The 23,103-nt window shown below is 42.5% G+C and overlaps 3 protein-coding genes and 1 long non-coding RNA gene across 4 annotated transcripts; 3 read left to right on the top strand and 1 right to left on the bottom strand.

The window, feature by feature from the left end:
- The first annotated feature begins 1,165 nt into the window (after positions 1 to 1,165).
- On the top strand, positions 1,166 to 7,621 carry LOC306926426 (transmembrane 4 L6 family member 4-like). The gene is made up of 4 exons (XM_079505700.1): positions 1,166 to 1,246; positions 5,795 to 5,940; positions 6,594 to 6,774; positions 7,102 to 7,621. Exons 2-4 carry the CDS (start codon positions 5,795 to 5,797, stop codon positions 7,117 to 7,119), a joined length of 345 nt encoding a protein of 114 aa, XP_079361826.1. The 5' UTR covers positions 1,166 to 1,246; the 3' UTR covers positions 7,120 to 7,621.
- Positions 7,622 to 8,165: 544 nt separating this feature from the next.
- Positions 8,166 to 9,476, top strand: LOC306925875. Its single transcript, XR_013790315.1, has 3 exons — positions 8,166 to 8,270; positions 8,995 to 9,044; positions 9,199 to 9,476. It is a non-coding gene; the product is annotated as an uncharacterized lncRNA (long non-coding RNA).
- A 9-nt stretch (positions 9,477 to 9,485) lies between these two features.
- LOC306926170 (transmembrane protein 69-like) lies at positions 9,486 to 10,252 on the top strand (the record flags this gene model as incomplete). Its single annotated transcript, XM_079505433.1, has 1 exon — positions 9,486 to 10,252. A coding segment is annotated over one exon (543 nt), but the record flags the coding sequence as incomplete, so codon positions are not given.
- Positions 10,253 to 12,139: 1,887 nt separating this feature from the next.
- Positions 12,140 to 15,999, bottom strand: LOC306926171 (mitochondrial adenyl nucleotide antiporter SLC25A24-like; the record flags this gene model as incomplete). The annotated part of the gene is made up of 3 exons (XM_079505434.1): positions 12,140 to 12,660; positions 15,233 to 15,383; positions 15,826 to 15,999. 3 exons carry the CDS (start codon positions 15,997 to 15,999, stop codon positions 12,479 to 12,481), a joined length of 507 nt encoding a protein of 168 aa, XP_079361560.1. The 3' UTR covers positions 12,140 to 12,478.
- Between the last annotated feature and the right edge of the window lie 7,104 nt (positions 16,000 to 23,103).

The following is a 23,103-nucleotide window of genomic DNA, read 5'->3' on the forward strand; positions in this document are numbered from 1 at the left end:
GCGCTGGAGTTGTGGTGGTGCCATGCAGGATGTGCCAGTCCTGCTTTTGGGCTTTCCTGGCCAGGACGAGGGTGGCAGCCTCCCGTCGGAGGCCGGCCGGCTAATGCTGACCGCTGGTATGACCTTCATGAAGTTGGGCAGGATGCCGCGGTAGAGTCCAAAGAACCCCTCCTTTTCTACAATCTTCTTCACCATCGTGGTCATGTTCACTTGCTCTGAGCCCTCAATAGATGCTGAGAAGGTAAGGAGTCAAAAGGTTAATGAACATACACGACAAACTGTCCAGATCTGAGGTAAATTCAGACTCATTAAATTAAAATATATGCAATTGAAGTACTTTTGTCCCACACCACTTACTGTCACAGTGAATTCAACTTTGTGTAATTGATATATTTTTTTAAATAACACAGGTGTTGAAAACTAGCACTCGCGATAATACACCAAGGCTTACAGTGTAAGCAATGCATCTACAAATTGTACAATTGTGCAATGTGATGTCCATATCAAATAAATAAACATTGCTATGGAAAAACAGGGAGTGTTAGTTCTCCTTTAACCTTCTTAGTTTAGCTGAAAACCAAATGAGTTGTCCTTTAAACTATTTACTTAAATAAACACAAAATGAGCTTGTTACCCTTTAAACGTCTTAAACCTTTGTGAAAACAAAATTAATTATTTTAACCCTTTATCATGAAATACAAAAATGACTTAATTATGCCTTTAAACCCTTTAGTTTGGTAAAACACAAAATTGCAATCTTAATGCAAACACCTTTATATAAACCTTTAAACTCTGTTCACTTGCTTAAGTGAGTCATTTAAATTCTTCTTATACTATCCAGCAATGTAACAACTGCAAATACCAGCTCATTAGAAAGATCCCAAAAACGTGTAGGCTAAGCTCAATATGCAAGGTTAATAGATCTGAGTCCTTGTTGCAATTTCCAAGTTTAACCGCTTCCCACACCACCTTTAACTTGAGGATTGTGGTAGGGAACTTCTTGGCTGTCACTCGAAACGTTGCTCTTTCGACACAGTCTATCGCCGTTGCTTTGCACTGGCTATGCCGAGTTGCCGACACCTACTTTGTGGGCTTTGCGTATCTGAAGGCTGGATCCTCTTGCGTTGTCACCCGCGGAGGTTGTCGTCTCTCCTACCCGCGTTGAGCAGTCGAGTTGGCGTCTCTCCTACCCGCGTTGAGCAGTCGAGTTCTCACTGTAGCTCTTCTCCCAACATTGACGACACAGGTCGGTTCTTTATAAACGGGCATTTATTTCGGGCATTCTTCTCATCCCTCAGTTGTTCCATCCATGCCGTGAGAACTATGTTCACACAAAAATACACATAAATCAATCAACAAAGTGCATCATAATACATAATATTGATTAAACAAATGAAAATACCAAACATGTAGAAATGCGCGATGCGCAGGTGAACGTGTCACATACAACACAACATCAAAGACTAATCTAAAATACCTCGTTGGCCGCTTGTTGTGAAAAGAGGTGATGTATCTGGAAATCACAATTCACATTAATATAGATAAAGAACCATGTTTTAAACTAAAGTGGATCTTTGTCTCTCAGGGCCTGAGAGAGTGACATGACGTGTTTAGACAGGATGTATGGGCAGCTGCAGGAGGGACCCTAAAGATCTGGCTTGCTGATAGTAAACGGCCAGGCCTGCAGGACACCTACTGTTCTGTGCTTGCTTCCTGGTGACCAACACCTTATTTAGACATGTTTGACCATTTGGTACAGGGGGGTTGGGACCACCTTTGCATTTCCTTTGTGTATAAGGTCTACTGAAAATGTTTGTAACAGTTAGTTCAGTGGCTCACACGCCGTGAGGCGGGTGGGCCAGGCCCATGGCTGTGAATGATGTCTTGTACTCTCTGAAAATAAATGGAACTCCGGAACCTTCATCTGCCTGCCTGTGCTTCTCTTCATCCATCTGTCTGCAGAACTTCTCCGTATTTTTGCCTGAGTATTTTCTAGTCTAAGTATTTAACGTCTGTTTATGCTCTATGGGGAGAGGAAAAGCACTCTCTCCTTTGTAGAACAGATTCTTCAAAGTGGTGCCGAGCTCGGTCGTGTTGATGCATTTTTGCGTCAGGCGAGAGGACCAGTGGACAATTGACAATTCAGTCTAATAGATGTTTCGGTCGGCAATTTTTTGGACGGAGGGGAACGGCGACGACGACGGCGCTATGCGCACTGCAGTCGAACCAGCGAGACAATGGCGACGGCCTGCTCGGCGCGGTGGGGGGGGTTTCATTCATCACCACCACGACGGAGGCGGCCTGCACCGAGGAGCGGCGATGGGCAACGGCGTGATGCTCTCGGCGATCGTGACCAGAGGGCGATGGACAGCGGCTGGACGGCGGGGAGAGGGGTGCTACGGAGCACAGCGTGCCCCGGCCCGAGGGCGTTCGTCGGCGGTCAGCGGTCCAGGGGAGGCGATCGCCGCGATGGCCACTTCATTGACTCTTCACGGCGCGTCTCGACTCGACAGGCGCCGGCGGCGAGGCGTCGTGGCTTCGTTCCATTCAGTGGCTCGACAGAGCTGATCTACAAGCTCGCAACGCGGCGAATCGCAAGTTTCTGCCTCGCAGAGGCCTACAGGCTCCTGTGGTGACACTGATTCGCTTTCTCGTTTTTTTAGTCATGTTGTATTGTCATGACTGAAAGGGAGGAGGTGATGAAAGTGAATTCGGATCAGAATGAAAGTTTTCGGACAAAGGGCAACTCTCGACAACAGAGCGGCCTACGCCATGCGGTGCATAAGTGTACTGCATCACAAAGCTCGTTTGGCCCGTGTGCGCTGACTGATGACGAAGGTGAGACAAAAGGAGAAGAAACGTTACAGAAGATTCTATTATATCAGATGGATATCGTTCCATTTGATTCCAAATGTATGTTTACGTTTGTCTAGTTCAACATAGTAATGGGCATGTATGTTGATTTTATGTGTCAGTATTTAATTAGAGAAGTTGGCTTAATGGGGATGATATGCCTAAGGGAGATTTGGATCTGAACAGAAATATTTACCGGAGTAAAATTAGTTAGATGTTTCTTTGTCAGGCGAAAGACAGCGCTCCTGTCGTACGCATAAGTGTTAATCGTCCTAATTGCGCATAAAGTTCTTATTTTTGTTCGAATAAATTTGTGAATGGGAAAAGTCAACGAAGGTATTTCTGCTATGACATGTGGGGAAAACTCTAAAGTTATATAAATTACTCTAGGATTTTAACGTTAGTAGGTAATAGTAGCATGCACGAGATCTGGAAAAACATACAGCTCTTTTAAATGGGAAGGGGGTAGGGTTTATGGTCGCCGGTGGTAACAGTGCTGTTATTTGTACGAGCCTTGGGGAATCTAGAGTGTTGAAATAATTATAGATGATTTCTGCATGTCCTAAAAAGATGAGTTAACTAAACAAAAATGAATCATTTTATGGATGACTATGGTAACATTTATCCTTAACATTAACTGATGCTAAGAGCATCAGATGTAAAGTTTGAAGAACCGTAACACACTGTATTCAATAATTGGGTGCTTTTGAGTGAAGCAAAAGGGGTTGGATTCAGCGACGGTGTGTGTTTAAATGTCAGATATATGTTTACGGGTTATCATTTATGCCAATGATCATGTTTTGAGTTATGTAAAGGTTAAAAGTGTTGATTACAGTACAGAGAAGTTGTTAGTGTGTAAGAGAGATTCTTACTGTGGTTTTCGGGCTGGAATGTATTTTTTACTATTTACTTACTTACTTATTTTTATTCATTGTATTTCCTATGTAATGTTTTAGCCTGAAATTAAATTGAACACAGAAGGGAGTTCTATAAGCACACCGATGATAATACTGTAATGGAATGAGAACACTGGTAACGAGTTATGTGATTTGAATGCCTGGAAGTTTGTAAGCCATTTTTAATTCTACTGTAATTGTTTGATTTCTTTGTGTCATCTTGATGTTCCAGTCAGTGCCAAAGGGAGGACGAGGGTCAATTGTGTTTCCATATTCGTTTTTATGAGACATGATTGTCTCAAAGGGAGGTCTGATGTATCTGGAAATCACAATTCACATTAATATAGATAAAGAACCATGTTTTAAACTAAAGTGGATCTTTGTCTCTCAGGGCCTGAGAGAGTGACATGACGTGTTTAGACAGGATGTATGGGCAGCTGCAGGAGGGACCCTAAAGATCTGGCTTGCTGATAGTAAACGGCCAGGCCTGCAGGACACCTACTGTTCTGTGCTTGCTTCCTGGTGACCAACACCTTATTTAGACATGTTTGACCATTTGGTACAGGGGGGTTGGGACCACCTTTGCATTTCCTTTGTGTATAAGGTCTACTGAAAATGTTTGTAACAGTTAGTTCAGTGGCTCACACGCCGTGAGGCGGGTGGGCCAGGCCCATGGCTGTGAATGATGTCTTGTACTCTCTGAAAATAAATGGAACTCCGGAACCTTCATCTGCCTGCCTGTGCTTCTCTTCATCCATCTGTCTGCAGAACTTCTCCGTATTTTTGCCTGAGTATTTTCTAGTCTAAGTATTTAACGTCTGTTTATGCTCTATGGGGAGAGGAAAAGCACTCTCTCCTTTGTAGAACAGATTCTTCAGAGGTTCTTGAATCTTGAGTTGCTTAAAGTTCTTATAATGTCCTTTGACAGTCTGCTTTGGCTTCAGACGTCTTTCTTACTTTAACAGTTTGTGACACACTAAACTGCAAGTGTGCTGCTGCTTCCTTCATGCAGACCAGTGTCCGAGTGAGTGAGACAAAGTTTGTACCACCTGCCTGCAATGCCAGGCAATCATGCATCAATCAGTCAATCAAACATGGTCCAGTGTTGCTACTGACAGACAGGGAACTTGGTTCTGCCTCAAAGTTATCATCACATCATGTTTACATTCTTAACCTCATATGAAATCAATTATGAACCACATATTTATTGTATGCATCATGAAATTATTATGAATTATGCTTTATGAACTTATGACCATGAATTGTTGTATTTTAGTCCTTTTAAAGTAAGCATTTTAATAGCAGCAGTTACACTCTCTCTCTCTCTCTCTCTCTCACACACACACACACACACACACACACACACACACACACACACACACACACACACACACACACACACACACACACACACACACACACACACACACACACACACACACACACCATCTTAGTGGCTCTAGTCTGTGTCCCCTCTGACATCTCTGTCTTTCAGTTACACTCACTCTGAGTTGGTATCGCCAAAATAATCTCAGCACATCCCCAAAAACAACTTTTTTACCAGCTGCTGTGTAAGCACAGCTGGTCTATGTTCTCTCTGCTTGGCTTTCACGCCCACTCGACCTATCCTTCTCAATGGCTGCTGTATTGACTACCTATCGTCCTGATTAGCTGCCTCGTCTCTAGGCAACCAGACACGTTTTGCCTCTAGCCGACCTTTCAGCCAATGGGATAGCATGCAGCCAGCAACAACCCACTAGTGTGTGTGTGTGTGTGTGTGTGTGTGTGTGTGTGTGTGTGTGACTGTGTGTGTGTGCAGCTGGTAAAATATGACATTTTGGGCTTGTTTTTTTTTGTCCTTCAAGAGTTCAAATGCAGGATTGTTTAATTGACTGACTTTCATGAGTAAAAGTTATCTTCTTCCCGTTTCTTCCTCGATCCTCATCTGTGTGTTCCTCTCTGTCACTTTCTCAACCTTGCTCTCTGTTCTTGTGTTTTACCGTTCTTTCCATTCCACCCACTTCCCTGCTGGTCTCTGTCTCCAGATGCTGAGCTCCATACTGTTTGCAGGTGTGGGTGTTTTGGGGGCAGGTTACTCTGTCATAATATCTGCCGTGGCTATCAACAAGGGACCAAAGTGTAACATTAATGCTACCACTCACGATGACTGGATCTACCCTTTCGTTGACAGGTGAGAGCTTTTTTCTTTTTTTTGTGAGAGCAGCCGTAGCTGAGTCCGTAGAGAGGCCATCTGGGAATCGGTATTTCGCTGGTTAGATCCTTGGCCCACCCACTTTGTGTCAAAGTGCCTCTGAGCAAGACACTCTCATCAGATCCACCTGAGCTAATTTCCTCTACCTCTACGGGGGTCAGAAAACTCCTTTCAAATCTGTATTTGATTTCCCCTTTACATTGTTTAAGATATTTTTGGGGCTTTTTGCCTTTATTGATAGATATACAGGAAACAGGGAGATAGATGGGGGGGAAGACATGCAGCAAATGTCGTCAGGATCGGGACTCGAACCTGCGACACACTGTCAGGCTGGATTACCAGCCTGGGTGCCTGGACTGCTAGGCCGACCCGGGCCTCCCCTTTACATTGTTAATAAGAATTGATTGATTGATTGATTGAATACTTTATTAATAGTTTGCAAAAAAGGGTACAGTGGTACATATGTATACAAAAGGTGCTAAAAGGATAACCCAAAAAAGTACAAATTGCATTGAGGTCCTGTGTATTCAATTCATCGAGACATTTAAAGACAAACAATAAGTATGTTGGTGTATAGTTGCTGTTGTGTTGGGAAACACCAACCATCCTGTCTTCTTGCTCTCTTTTTCCAGTAACTACCTATCTGACCACATCATTTGGTCAAAGTGTGTCGAACCAGTTGGTGTGGTGTCCTGGCATCTGTCTTTGTTCGCCGTACTGCTGGTCATGGGTTTGAGCCAGATGGTGCTATGTGCCGTCCAGGTGATAAACGGCCTGCTGGGAGCCCTGTGTGGGGACTGCTGCGGTGCAGGGGTCAGTATAATTTAGATTTACTTTAAATTATGTCCAAGCTTAGGTTGATTTGGTTTTATTTTTATCATGACAAAATGTATTTGGCACACCTTGAATGATGTTGAATGATGGCTGTGTTTAATATCAGTGAAGATAGTGACACATAATTAAGAAAATTTAAATATGATCTATCACTTGATTTTTAATACATTTGGGATGTAAAGTAATCCAAAATGCACTTAAAATAATCCAATGACACCCTTGGATTTGTTTTCTGTGAAAATAGCCGGTTATCACTTCTATTTTGAAAGTAATTTTTCAAAGCTGTCCATATTTTGTGTCTTTTAGAGTCCTGATGCAGCCTGAGCAATTCCTTCTACCACATGTTGGAAGGCTGGAGCTACTGTACATTTCGTCTTCCATTTATCCTGAAGTTAATTAGAAGATGGGACTTATTCCTCCTGCATCTCTTCTGTCCAAATATGTCTGTTGCAGTTAGCAAAGATTTATATGTTTTCTCATATGTATGCAGTAATACAATTTTAGATTGTACACATCAATTCACTGTATCTGACATTGTATATTTAATGATATGGTCTGGTTTGGGGTAATTGAATTAGGCTTTAAGTAGCACTAGCATGTGACAAACTATGGGTTATTCTGATTCTGAACCCATTCCAAGCATTATTTTTGCATGAAAAACACCCCTTGTGCTAAATTCGGCCATAGCCACTTGCCCAAATGTGATCATCTCATCACATTTGTGAAGACGGCTATGGCCGAGCATCTCTTGAGTCTGACCCAGGCCAGAGTTATAGGCCTATAAGGTCTGACCGCCCAAGTTAGTATGTACTAGTGTTGCATTACTGCCCCCTCGTGGACAATTGTGGATACTACACCAGTAGTATTCACAACAGTTCGTTGAATGCATTTTGCTCAATATTTACAATAGATTCACTGACTCACAGACAGTGCCAAACAAACAGCCAAGTAAACTATTACAGTATCTCTTATCATTTTCATTTAAAGCAAACAAGTAAAACTGTTTTTGGAGAAAGATCTGAAGGTACGTGTTCATTTGCATGTCCATGTCTACTCAACTCTAAATAAAATGTAACTTTGATTTGAGACGTGTGTCGTATGCTGTGTTGTTTACACTTTACAGTAGCAAAGCGATATGCGCATTAACAAGTCCATGATTCACTATGTCACTATTCACTATTCACTATGAGTAGCAGTAGCTACAAAATAAACTACATGTTTGATTGAATACTTACTGTATTACCAGTTTGTAAATTGTAACATAGTACAGCAGTGGTATTATACTGCTAAAGGAATTGGGGCTCTATGTGGAACGTTCCTTCAAGATTAAAGTTCCGAGCCCGCCCCGGATGACATTCATTGCGTACACGTTTACAGTTACAGACGGTATCCTAGCTTCAGGTTGACCCTGAAGAAAAATAGAAAATTACAAATGATCACGTTTTATGAGTGGTCCAACGTGACTTGAAAGTAAGGTAAGATTCAGAATATCACTTTGTGTTTGTTTGTTTTAGCAGACTATTTCTGTAATCTCCGTCCGATCGAGTCCGTCTCTTCAGTGCTGCAGCACTGACTTGAAGTTGCAAATATTTCTCCTTCTTTGTTGCTTCTAGATAAAACAACATAGATATATCATATATGGGATCCTTGCCGGATAAGAGTTGCCCTGGTCCGGTGCGTTAGAGAGACTCGCTAACGCACTGGACCAGGGCTAGGATAAAATATGCTTGGGAATTATACTGTGGTATTTGAGAGGGGATGCATACACACACACACACACACACACACACACACACACACACACGTCTTTTGGTCTGTATAATGTATAATAAGAGCACTGTTTACCTATAATATGCTGTTTTCACTGTTGCTACACTTAAAATGTAAAAGTGTGATGTGAACCCATACATAGCTAGTAGTAGTTATGTATTTGGCAATGGCATACACACTGAGGTATGAAGTTTTTTTAAGTAAAATAAAAACACTGTTAAATTAAACTGCAATTAAAATGTTGCCTGTCATTTTATAATGGATGATTTACTTAAACGTCTGGGTTTCCGAGGCTACTGGAGTGGGCATGACCTTTGGGCAAGTAGAAGTTAGAAGAACATGACCTGTACTTGCCCGACGGGCAAGTGCCTCTGAGACCTTAGTGTCAACCCCTGAATGTGACATGTACGTGTTTACCTGTTTCCACAGATAAAATGCTTTCTGCTATAGTTAGAAGAAATGCTTTGACTGCTCCCAAGGTACGTGTGTTTAGCTCAGTTAAATGCTTGGATCATTCTAGGGCATGTTTAATCTTAGGCAACAAAATGTACATTTTCAGAATATCTTTTGTAAAGATGTTACCTGTCAAGTCATTAATTAAGTGTGTGTGTGTGTGTGTGTGTGTGTGTTTAGGTATGGAGGGCCAGTCCTCAACAAATGTCCTGGATACCTGCCTTGGAAAGAATTCCTGATGGTGTATCTAGTTCCCTGGCGCTCTGTTGGGCTTCATCAGCCAAACTTCCCTCTAGGATTAATGATGCTGGTTTAAAGACTCATAGTTTGGCTCTTATCAGTTTATTGAGGCCTTCACCCTTCCAGAGCATCCAGACTCGTGCTGCTCCTGGTTCAGTGAGGCCTTCACCCTTCCAGAGCATCCAGACTCATGCTGCTCCTGGTTCAGTGAGGACACAGCCTTTCCACACTTCGTGTGGTGGAAGAAACGGCAGCAGCCAGAGCCTCCGCCCAGAGAGCTTGATCTTCTGCGTTATGACATGAGGGACATCTGGAAGAGCCCCAAACCAGCAATGTATCTGGGGCTCGCTGGGCTCATCCCCTTCATCGCCGCTCCTCTAATAATGGCCTCGACGGAGATCTACCTCCCGCAGTTGGCTTACGCACAGGTAGCGTATGGAGCGTCCATCCTTTCCTTCCTGGGCGGAGCACGCTGGGGATTTGCGCTTCCAGAGGGCAGCCCAGCGAAACCTGATTGGATTAACTTGGCCAATAGCGTGGTTCCTCCACTGCTGGCCTGGGTGGCTATGCTGCTCAGTGACAGTATCAGTCCAGCAATCATCACCGTAATCATGGGACTTGGAATTAGCTTACACTACGACCTCTCTCTGCTGCCAACGTACCCCAGTTGGTTCAAAGCATTGCACTCCATACTTACCATTGTGGCTTCTTTCTCCCTGATTAGCACACTTCTACTGAGTGGAATTTACCCAGAGAAGACTATTTTCTGAATTAGGCCATTTGTGCTCTTCGAAATGTACATTTTATAAGGGTGAAAGGGTGTGAACTTTGCGGTTGACTGTCAGACTCCAGTTGAAGATATTTGACAAACTATTTCTCCCACATCATATAAATGAACTGGAAATGTGAAGTTGGTGCCATTGAATCTGCCATGGAATCTGAATTAGAACAAGAAACCCTGATTAATACAATATAAACAATTATCCTTCTTTTCCCCCCTGGCTTCTCGATTTTATTGGCCTGAACATCTAGTATTGTAACTGAGCACATCCTTGTCATACGTGACAACGGTTCTTTTAATAGGACAAGAACAGGCATTACATAAGATCTTAATAGGAGTAATCAGTGCTTACGGTGTTAACTGCCTATCGTGAGATAGAGCTTCAACATAAGCTTGTACATGATGAATACATCACAGGATATGAGATCTACTCAAATCAAGCTATTATCATTTCTTTTTTGCAATATACATGTAATTGAGCAGTAATTATTCCAGTTTTGTCTTCTCTTGAGTAACAAAACAAAAGTAATGTGAAGTTTAACTACTGGTAACATTTTACATGTAAGGAAAAGGATGAATTCAGGAGAATATTTTGGATAGGCCCATCCCACATTATAAACTTGGGTTTCTGAGTGACTGAGATGCAAGCCTGAAGCCAAGGAGAAAGAATGTAGTTATTCAATAGCACTGTACTATTTTGCAAACTGTTAAGTAATCAATCAATCTTGTAGCTACTGAAATGTGCACGTCAATTTGAACAATGCTAAATCTGAAATGACGCGCTTTGGATAAAAGCGCTATATAAATGCACCATTTACAAACCAATCTAAGTGAATAATTATCAGTCAAATAAGTGTTGGGTCAGCTACATGTAGCTTAACTTGCCCAACACTGGTTTTAATTATTTATTTTATGTTTTGTCCCCAGTAACGGCCACGCTACACCAGGCTTTGTTTGTGTGTTGAATTTAGGTCCAGTCCTATTTTAAAAAACGCACACGCGGGCCGCGCGTTTAGGGTAAACGCGCGGCCCGCGTTTTTTAAAATAGGACGACCTAAATTCAACGCACAAACGCGCGCGTTTTGTGCGCGAAAAGCCTGGTGTAGCGTGGCCGTCAGATTTGAGGCTTGAATACCTGCAGGTGTATAGTGGAGTAAGCAATAGGTCTATTTAAGTTCATTAAATAGGCCTATTAGCTATAATGCATTGTTATCTGCAGTGTTGGGCAAGTTAAGCTACATGTAGCTGACCCAAGACTGCAAAACAGTGAATCATACCCAATACTTATAGGCCTATTAACTTTAATAGAGCGATTGCTTACTCCACTATACGTACAGGTATTCAAGCCTCAATTCTTACTGGGAAAAAATAAATAAATTAAAACCAGTGTTGGGCATTCTGATGGGCAAGTTAAGCAACATGTAGCTGACCCAACACTAAGTGCTCCAATGTAATTTCCTATTTTATGTCAGAACATGCATCAATAGCAATTTGTTGATAAATGTAACAGCACAAGCAGGATAAAAAAAAAAGCACTTTAAAGTCTCCAGTTGCAAAACAAGCTTTCATCAATTCAGTATCGAGTTTCTGTATCACTCATCTGATGGGCAGTGGGCACCACTAACAAAATAAAAATCCAGCTACACAAAATGCCAAGTCGATCACAAGTTTGCCAGTAAATGCTTAAGACACCCAACCCTAAACAAGGAAATGGAAGTCTAATTGTTTTCTCCTTGATTTGCATTAACTAGAAATGTAATGCTAGGAGGAAAATAAAGGTAACAAAATGCAAGATACTGTATGTCACACCATTTACAGGCACACACCGATATCAGAGCAATGGTAGGTAAAATCACATAATACACACACACACACACTTGTAATAAAATACTGTTTTAATGTAAACACAAATATTTAGTGAACACAATTTGGAACGAAAGGCAAATGGGATGGTGGGGGACGTCCACAGATATCTGACAACATAAATCTCAAGGCACATAAGAAAAGTGCAAAATATTTTCTAATTCTCTTCACAACAAAGGAAGCCCATCTTTTTAACCGGCGGCACTCAAGTGTAATCCAATCAGGAAAGATCACAGGCCTCTCTGTTACACATTAAACATGATGACATTCAAAGTGTGAATACAATATTGCACTTTCTTCAGATGTAGATCTATGAATATATGAAACAACTCCCATAGGGAGTTAATTACTAGGACCCCGTTTATGAATATCTTTGGTAGACTGTATAGATCTGGAGGGAAATCAGACATTTAACATCTTGACGTTGGCTGTTTCCTGTGAAGTAAACTGGATATCAGATGTAGGGAGGAGGGATCTGTTTGCTTGTGGCTTGTTCCCCATCCGTTGACAGACTGAGCAAAGTAGGTGCCATGTGAATATGGCCACTTGCACAGTCATCATGGATTACTCTGCCTCTTACTTTTGAATGCCCAGGCTAGATCTCATGTTTTCATACACCACATAGCTAATGCTGACCGCTGGTATGACCTTCATGAAGTTGGGCAGGATGCCGCGGTAGAGTCCAAAGAACCCCTCCTTTTCTACAATCTTCTTCACCATCGTGGTCATGTTCACTTGCTCTGAGCCCTCAATAGATGCTGAGAAGGTAAGGAGTCAAAAGGTTAATGAACATACACGACAAACTGTCCAGATCTGAGGTAAATTCAGACTCATTAAATTAAAATATATGCAATTGAAGTACTTTTGTCCCACACCACTTACTGTCACAGTGAATTCAACTTTGTGTAATTGATATATGTTTTTAAATAACACAGGTGTTGAAAACTAGCACTCGCGATAATACACCAAGGCTTACAGTGTAAGCAATGCATCTACAAATTGTACAATTGTGCAATGTGATGTCCATATCAAATAAATAAACATTGCTATGGAAAAACAGGGAGACCCCTGAATTGAACAAACACTATAGTAGTCCGGCAGCAGACAGGCTTCTTTTGTTTAAAGTGGGAAATGTGGTATATAGTATTTTTTATTGGCCTAAAATATTGTCTATATACACATACATTCACGAATCCACTTGCTGACCGGCTGTTAGTATTGGGCAATCTTTTTAATAGGGGTTTCTTGTGACCCTACCATTAACATCCTATGGCTGGCAAAAATGTCAAATTTTCCTTTTGCTTTAAGTAGCATGTGACATGTCAAACTAGTTTTTCATGATTCTAAATCCATTCCAAGCATTAGTTTTGCACAAAATACACTCCTAGGCCTAAAAGCAGCCATAGCCACTTGCCCAAATGTGCCCAAAATGTGTATTTTGTGCAAAACTAATGCTCGGAATGGAATGGTCACATGCTACTTAAAGCAAAAGGAAAGTTTGACATTTTTGCCTGCCATAGTAGGATGTTAATGGTAGGGTCACAAGAAACCCCTATAAAAGAAAAATCCCAATACTTCCAGCCGGTCAGCAAGTGGATTCATGGATGTATGTATATAGACAATATTTTAGGCCAATAAAAAAAAGACTATACCAAATTTCCCACCCGTCCACCTCGGCTGCCGGACTATAGTATAGATCAGGGTTAACCAATTAACTTTCCTCAAGGGCCATATTTTGACTAGGGTACCAGGCTGGGGGCAGAGTCCGCACGCACGAGGTCTTGCCCTGAAAATTCATTTTCAGGGCAAGACCCCATTTGAAAAGGATGCCCAGTTTGACATGCATATGCTACTGACCCCCATTTAATGCCATTTATATCTGGGACCTTCCAGGGGCCACAAGGGGGCGCTCCGCGGGCCACCTATTGGGGAACCCTGGTATAGATTGTTCAATAACGGGGTTCTCCGTGTTTCTCCAACACTTTAACAGAAAATATATTTCCAGATCGGAAGACCAATTTTATCCACTAGAAGAGAGAACCCATACAGCAAGGTTACCCAATTAATTTTCCTCAAGGGCCATATTTTGACTAGGGTACCAGGCTGGGGGCCGAGTCCGCACGCACAAGGTCTTGCCCTGAAAATTCATTTTCAGGGCAAGACCCCATTTGAAAAGGATGCCCAGTTTGACATGCATAGGCTACTGACCCCCATTTAATGCCATTTATATCTGGGACCTTCCAGGGGCCACAAGGGGGCGCTCCGCAGGCCACCTATTGGGGAACCCTGGTATAGATTGTTCAATAACGGGGTTCTCAGTGTTTCTCCAACACTTTAACAGAAAATATATTTCCAGATCGGAAGACCAATTTTATCCACTAGAAGAGAGAACCCATACAGCATAGAACAAGAGAAAAGAAAACAGAATTGGAACTATAACATTTAAGCTGAAACATTCTTTGTTGGGTTCTCTCTCCTGATTGGCTGAAATTTGCAACCCACCTGAAAATTTATTTTATGAAACGGAGATAGAGCTGCCTAGTCTGTTGCACTCGCTTGAAACTCCCAATGCAAAGCATTGTTTTTAAAACTAGTGTAGTTCACAAATCAACATCATTAGAAAATGACAAAGTTAGATAAAATGTGGAAGACATTTCTTTCCACTATGTCCCATTCGAAGTGCATTGCCTTAAATGTAACAAGCATCACTATTCAAAAGAAAGGAAACTTGGAGAGACACTTTGGAACAGCACAATAGTGCGTTTATCAGGATGGCATTATAGCGAAAGAGAAACTATTAACAACTAGAGCAGTGCCTGGCCTACTTGGAACGATGCAAGTTAGAAATGCATGCTCCACCCAGTTATAATGTCTGCGTCCCTTTTATGGCCATATATGGAGTTCTTCACAGGCATGCCCAAATATGGAGTCTATGCAGATGTCAGAACCACATTGTGATGTCAGAACAGGCCAGCTCCATATATGGTGATATAGGGGTGATCAGGTGTGATTAATTGGCTAATTTGGGCCCTGTCCAGAGGCTGGACAGAGGCCTTTTGGTCCGACCGACTCAAAGCCGGGAACTGCAGTCCCTGTGGTGGAACGCGTGTGTCCAATTTGAAGTCGGTGGGGCGAACAGTTCTCGAGTTAGAAATAAATAATTACCATCAGAATATAGAGCTTTAACATTTTAACAAAAAATGTAAACAAAAAAATAACAAAGCACCTTTAATGTTGTACCTTTTACTTATAATCCAATATGACAGACCATTCAAATTGTAAACCGCATAGAAAGAACCCCAAGGTATCAGCCTGTGGTGGATGTCTTACCTGCAGCTTGCATCCTGGTGCGGATCAGAGCGAGAGGGTAGCTGGCCAGTTGGCCACAAGTGCTGGAGATGGTACCACAGGCCAGCAGCACCATAATCCCAGGGTTGCATGTGTCTTTGGCATAGCGGGACAGCCAGGCATTTTTTAAGCTCTAGAGATGGTAGGCAGAAAGAATTTTGGGAAATCAGATTATGCCCAAGTTATAGTAGTTGCAAGCCATATATACAGAATCAGTTGGAGAAATCAAAACTATAATACATGTGTAGGTGTGCGCACGTGCATGCGTGTGTTTACACAATATATAGTGTAACTACTATATCAATGAATTTATAAACATGAATGTATTAATGTTAAGACAAGTCTCTTGTTTTGTTTGTTTGTATGTTTCTGCTATTTGTTTTCCAATCTGTAACTTACTGGTTAAACATTCTTGAAATGCTTGTATGCCAAAAATCATAAACAGATGTTTTTAAAAAAAAAAGAAAAGACAAGGCTATGTTTTTTCTGGCTGCGAGTACGCACACAATACAGCAATATACAGTCTAACTACTTGTCATATATTTTATAATGTAGTATCCTTAGACATTGTGTACCTCATACACTGCCAGATCTATCCCAGCATATGGAATAATGCCTATAATATTTGGAATGTAGCCTTTGTAGAATGCCTTCACGCCTTCTTTCTTGAGGATTTTCTTTCCACAGTCAAACATTCCAGTGTACTGTCCAGTCTTCCCCAGAGTCAGCCTGGTTTTCATCACCTGCATAGACAAAAGATCATCATCACTGAGTATTTCTACTGTAGTTCTTCAGCCGGATTTATACTTGGATGTACAATGGTGTCGTGTGCTGAAAATAGAAGATCTATCTTTTCGGTGCACGATATCAGCATACGATGGTGTATAAATTATGCATTCTGGTTCCATGCAGGCATGGAAGAGCCTGCTCAGGGACTACAGATGAAATTTAGCCTATGGCTAACACTGGCCCATTTACATGGATTTGAAAAATGACGTGTTGATTAATGTACATTGTCCCTGTTAAATAAATAAATAAAAATAAATAAATAAATGGTCCGCCAATCCCCACTTCTGCATTGGTGCATTGAAGCGCCCAACCCCAGTTCTTAGGCGGTTTAGTGTGGTCCATTGCTGGCGAGGTAGGTCATCTCCAGCTATGGCACCAGCTCCTGGTTCCCAGATGTACCGGTGCATGCGGGAGGGCCCGGCTGACTCCCACTCCTGCTTCCACGCTGCTGCAAGCCATGCATCTCTGGAGATGTCCTCAGGGATGGAGTTGAGCATCTCCTGTGCTGCCCTGTTGTAGGGGTGACGAGACCTGAGTCTGCTTGGAGGCGCTGGAGTTGTGGTGGTGCCATGCAGGATGTGCCAGTCCTGCTTTTGGGCTTTCCTGGCCAGGACGAGGGTGGCAGCCTCCCGTCGGAGGCCGGCCGGCTAATGCTGACCGCTGGCCAGTTGGCCACAAGTGCTGGAGATGGTACCACAGGCCAGCAGCACCATAATCCCAGGGTTGCATGTGTCTTTGGCATAGCGGGACAGCCAGGCATTTTTTAAGCTCTAGAGATGGTAGGCAGAAAGAATTTTGGGAAATCAGATTATGCCCAAGTTATAGTAGTTGCAAGCCATATATACAGAATCAGTTGGAGAAATCAAAACTATAATACATGTGTAGGTGTGCGCACGTGCATGCGTGTGTTTACACAATATATAGTGTAACTACTATATCAATGAATTTATAAACATGAATGTATTAATGTTAAGACAAGTCTCTTGTTTTGTTTGTTTGTATGTTTCTGCTATTTGTTTTCCAATCTGTAACTTACTGGTTAAACATTCTTGAAATGCTTGTATGCCAAAAATCATAAACAGATGTTTTAAAAAAAAAAGAAAAGACAAGGCTATGTTTTTTCTGGCTGCGAGTACGCACACAATACAGCAATATACAGTCTAACTACTTGTCATATATTTTATAATGTAGTATCCTTAGACATTGTGTACCTCATACACTGCCAGATCTATCCCAGCATATGGAATAATGCCTATAATATTTGGAATGTAGCCTTTGTAGAATGCCTTCACGCCTTCTTTCTTGAGGATTTTCTTTCCACAGTCAAACATTCCAGTGTACTGTCCAGTCTTCCCCAGAGTCAGCCTGGTTTTCATCACCTGCATAGACAAAAGATCATCATCACTGAGTATTTCTACTGTAGTTCTTCAGCCGGATTTATACTTGGATGTACAATGGTGTCGTGTGCTGAAAATAGAAGATCTATCTTTTCGGTGCACGATATCAGCATACGATGGTGTATAAATTATGCATTCTGGTTCCATGCAGGCATGGAAGAGCCTGCTCAGGGACTACAGATGAAATTTAGCCTATGGCTAACACTGGCCCATTTACATGGATTTGAAAAATGACGTGTTGATTAATGTACATTGTCCCTGTTAAATAAATAAATAAATAAAAATAAATTAATAAATGGTCCGCCAATCCCCACTTCTGCATTGGTGCATTGAAGCGCCCAACCCCAGTTCTTAGGCGGTTTAGTGTGGTCCATTGCTGGCGAGGTAGGTCATCTCCAGCTATGGCACCAGCTCCTGGTTCCCAGATGTACCGGTGCATGCGGGAGGGCCCGGCTGACTCCCACTCCTGCTTCCACGCTGCTGCAAGCCATGCATCTCTGGAGATGTCCTCAGGGATGGAGTTGAGCATCTCCTGTGCTGCCCTGTTGTAGGGGTGACGAGACCTGAGTCTGCTTGGAGGCGCTGGAGTTGTGGTGGTGCCATGCAGGATGTGCCAGTCCTGCTTTTGGGCTTTCCTGGCCAGGACGAGGGTGGCAGCCTCCCGTCGGAGGCCGGCCGGCTAATGCTGACCGCTGGCCAGTTGGCCACAAGTGCTGGAGATGGTACCACAGGCCAGCAGCACCATAATCCCAGGGTTGCATGTGTCTTTGGCATAGCGGGACAGCCAGGCATTTTTTAAGCTCTAGAGATGGTAGGCAGAAAGAATTTTGGGAAATCAGATTATGCCCAAGTTATAGTAGTTGCAAGCCATATATACAGAATCAGTTGGAGAAATCAAAACTATAATACATGTGTAGGTGTGCGCACGTGCATGCGTGTGTTTACACAATATATAGTGTAACTACTATATCAATGAATTTATAAACATGAATGTATTAATGTTAAGACAAGTCTCTTGTTTTGTTTGTTTGTATGTTTCTGCTATTTGTTTTCCAATCTGTAACTTACTGGTTAAACATTCTTGAAATGCTTGTATGCCAAAAATCATAAACAGATGTTTTTAAAAAAAAAAGAAAAGACAAGGCTATGTTTTTTCTGGCTGCGAGTACGCACACAATACAGCAATATACAGTCTAACTACTTGTCATATATTTTATAATGTAGTATCCTTAGACATTGTGTACCTCATACACTGCCAGATCTATCCCAGCATATGGAATAATGCCTATAATATTTGGAATGTAGCCTTTGTAGAATGCCTTCACGCCTTCTTTCTTGAGGATTTTCTTTCCACAGTCAAACATTCCAGTGTACTGTCCAGTCTTCCCCAGAGTCAGCCTGGTTTTCATCACCTGCATAGACAAAAGATCATCATCACTGAGTATTTCTACTGTAGTTCTTCAGCCGGATTTATACTTGGATGTACAATGGTGTCGTGTGCTGAAAATAGAAGATCTATCTTTTCGGTGCACGATATCAGCATACGATGGTGTATAAATTATGCATTCTGGTTCCATGCAGGCATGGAAGAGCCTGCTCAGGGACTACAGATGAAATTTAGCCTATGGCTAACACTGGCCCATTTACATGGATTTGAAAAATGACGTGTTGATTAATGTACATTGTCCCTGTTAAATAAATAAATAAATAAAAATAAATTAATAAATGGTCCGCCAATCCCCACTTCTGCATTGGTGCATTGAAGCGCCCAACCCCAGTTCTTAGGCGGTTTAGTGTGGTCCATTGCTGGCGAGGTAGGTCATCTCCAGCTATGGCACCAGCTCCTGGTTCCCAGATGTACCGGTGCATGCGGGAGGGCCCGGCTGACTCCCACTCCTGCTTCCACGCTGCTGCAAGCCATGCATCTCTGGAGATGTCCTCAGGGATGGAGTTGAGCATCTCCTGTGCTGCCCTGTTGTAGGGGTGACGAGACCTGAGTCTGCTTGGAGGCGCTGGAGTTGTGGTGGTGCCATGCAGGATGTGCCAGTCCTGCTTTTGGGCTTTCCTGGCCAGGACGAGGGTGGCAGCCTCCCGTCGGAGGCCGGCCGGCTAATGCTGACCGCTGGCCAGTTGGCCACAAGTGCTGGAGATGGTACCACAGGCCAGCAGCACCATAATCCCAGGGTTGCATGTGTCTTTGGCATAGCGGGACAGCCAGGCATTTTTTAAGCTCTAGAGATGGTAGGCAGAAAGAATTTTGGGAAATCAGATTATGCCCAAGTTATAGTAGTTGCAAGCCATATATACAGAATCAGTTGGAGAAATCAAAACTATAATACATGTGTAGGTGTGCGCACGTGCATGCGTGTGTTTACACAATATATAGTGTAACTACTATATCAATGAATTTATAAACATGAATGTATTAATGTTAAGACAAGTCTCTTGTTTTGTTTGTTTGTATGTTTCTGCTATTTGTTTTCCAATCTGTAACTTACTGGTTAAACATTCTTGAAATGCTTGTATGCCAAAAATCATAAACAGATGTTTTTAAAAAAAAAGAAAAGACAAGGCTATGTTTTTTCTGGCTGCGAGTACGCACACAATACAGCAATATACAGTCTAACTACTTGTCATATATTTTATAATGTAGTATCCTTAGACATTGTGTACCTCATACACTGCCAGATCTATCCCAGCATATGGAATAATGCCTATAATATTTGGAATGTAGCCTTTGTAGAATGCCTTCACGCCTTCTTTCTTGAGGATTTTCTTTCCACAGTCAAACATTCCAGTGTACTGTCCAGTCTTCCCCAGAGTCAGCCTGGTTTTCATCACCTGCATAGACAAAAGATCATCATCACTGAGTATTTCTACTGTAGTTCTTCAGCCGGATTTATACTTGGATGTACAATGGTGTCGTGTGCTGAAAATAGAAGATCTATCTTTTCGGTGCACGATATCAGCATACGATGGTGTATAAATTATGCATTCTGGTTCCATGCAGGCATGGAAGAGCCTGCTCAGGGACTACAGATGAAATTTAGCCTATGGCTAACACTGGCCCATTTACATGGATTTGAAAAATGACGTGTTGATTAATGTACATTGTCCCTGTTAAATAAATAAATAAATAAAAATAAATTAATAAATGGTCCGCCAATCCCCACTTCTGCATTGGTGCATTGAAGCGCCCAACCCCAGTTCTTAGGCGGTTTAGTGTGGTCCATTGCTGGCGAGGTAGGTCATCTCCAGCTATGGCACCAGCTCCTGGTTCCCAGATGTACCGGTGCATGCGGGAGGGCCCGGCTGACTCCCACTCCTGCTTCCACGCTGCTGCAAGCCATGCATCTCTGGAGATGTCCTCAGGGATGGAGTTGAGCATCTCCTGTGCTGCCCTGTTGTAGGGGTGACGAGACCTGAGTCTGCTTGGAGGCGCTGGAGTTGTGGTGGTGCCATGCAGGATGTGCCAGTCCTGCTTTTGGGCTTTCCTGGCCAGGACGAGGGTGGCAGCCTCCCGTCGGAGGCCGGCCGGCTAATGCTGACCGCTGGCCAGTTGGCCACAAGTGCTGGAGATGGTACCACAGGCCAGCAGCACCATAATCCCAGGGTTGCATGTGTCTTTGGCATAGCGGGACAGCCAGGCATTTTTTAAGCTCTAGAGATGGTAGGCAGAAAGAATTTTGGGAAATCAGATTATGCCCAAGTTATAGTAGTTGCAAGCCATATATACAGAATCAGTTGGAGAAATCAAAACTATAATACATGTGTAGGTGTGCGCACGTGCATGCGTGTGTTTACACAATATATAGTGTAACTACTATATCAATGAATTTATAAACATGAATGTATTAATGTTAAGACAAGTCTCTTGTTTTGTTTGTTTGTATGTTTCTGCTATTTGTTTTCCAATCTGTAACTTACTGGTTAAACATTCTTGAAATGCTTGTATGCCAAAAATCATAAACAGATGTTTTAAAAAAAAAAGAAAAGACAAGGCTATGTTTTTTCTGGCTGCGAGTACGCACACAATACAGCAATATACAGTCTAACTACTTGTCATATATTTTATAATGTAGTATCCTTAGACATTGTGTACCTCATACACTGCCAGATCTATCCCAGCATATGGAATAATGCCTATAATATTTGGAATGTAGCCTTTGTAGAATGCCTTCACGCCTTCTTTCTTGAGGATTTTCTTTCCACAGTCAAACATTCCAGTGTACTGTCCAGTCTTCCCCAGAGTCAGCCTGGTTTTCATCACCTGCATAGACAAAAGATCATCATCACTGAGTATTTCTACTGTAGTTCTTCAGCCGGATTTATACTTGGATGTACAATGGTGTCGTGTGCTGAAAATAGAAGATCTATCTTTTCGGTGCACGATATCAGCATACGATGGTGTATAAATTATGCATTCTGGTTCCATGCAGGCATGGAAGAGCCTGCTCAGGGACTACAGATGAAATTTAGCCTATGGCTAACACTGGCCCATTTACATGGATTTGAAAAATGACGTGTTGATTAATGTACATTGTCCCTGTTAAATAAATAAATAAATAAAAATAAATTAATAAATGGTCCGCCAATCCCCACTTCTGCATTGGTGCATTGAAGCGCCCAACCCCAGTTCTTAGGCGGTTTAGTGTGGTCCATTGCTGGCGAGGTAGGTCATCTCCAGCTATGGCACCAGCTCCTGGTTCCCAGATGTACCGGTGCATGCGGGAGGGCCCGGCTGACTCCCACTCCTGCTTCCACGCTGCTGCAAGCCATGCATCTCTGGAGATGTCCTCAGGGATGGAGTTGAGCATCTCCTGTGCTGCCCTGTTGTAGGGGTGACGAGACCTGAGTCTGCTTGGAGGCGCTGGAGTTGTGGTGGTGCCATGCAGGATGTGCCAGTCCTGCTTTTGGGCTTTCCTGGCCAGGACGAGGGTGGCAGCCTCCCGTCGGAGGCCGGCCGGCTAATGCTGACCGCTGGCCAGTTGGCCACAAGTGCTGGAGATGGTACCACAGGCCAGCAGCACCATAATCCCAGGGTTGCATGTGTCTTTGGCATAGCGGGACAGCCAGGCATTTTTTAAGCTCTAGAGATGGTAGGCAGAAAGAATTTTGGGAAATCAGATTATGCCCAAGTTATAGTAGTTGCAAGCCATATATACAGAATCAGTTGGAGAAATCAAAACTATAATACATGTGTAGGTGTGCGCACGTGCATGCGTGTGTTTACACAATATATAGTGTAACTACTATATCAATGAATTTATAAACATGAATGTATTAATGTTAAGACAAGTCTCTTGTTTTGTTTGTTTGTATGTTTCTGCTATTTGTTTTCCAATCTGTAACTTACTGGTTAAACATTCTTGAAATGCTTGTATGCCAAAAATCATAAACAGATGTTTTTAAAAAAAAAAGAAAAGACAAGGCTATGTTTTTTCTGGCTGCGAGTACGCACACAATACAGCAATATACAGTCTAACTACTTGTCATATATTTTATAATGTAGTATCCTTAGACATTGTGTACCTCATACACTGCCAGATCTATCCCAGCATATGGAATAATGCCTATAATATTTGGAATGTAGCCTTTGTAGAATGCCTTCACGCCTTCTTTCTTGAGGATTTTCTTTCCACAGTCAAACATTCCAGTGTACTGTCC

Source organism: Electrona antarctica (genome assembly GCF_951216825.1).
Source record: "Electrona antarctica genome assembly, chromosome: 7".
NCBI lineage: Eukaryota > Metazoa > Chordata > Actinopteri > Myctophiformes > Myctophidae > Electrona > Electrona antarctica.

Bases quoted from the DNA above. Each gene is read 5' to 3' on its own strand.
- LOC306926426 (XM_079505700.1), top strand. From the start codon at position 5,795: ATGCTGAGCTCCATACTGTTTGCAGGTGTGGGTGTTTTGGGGGCAGGT. The intron at 5,941-6,593 runs GTGAGAGCTTTT...CTCTTTTTCCAG, and splicing joins ATCTACCCTTTCGTTGACAG to TAACTACCTATCTGACCACA.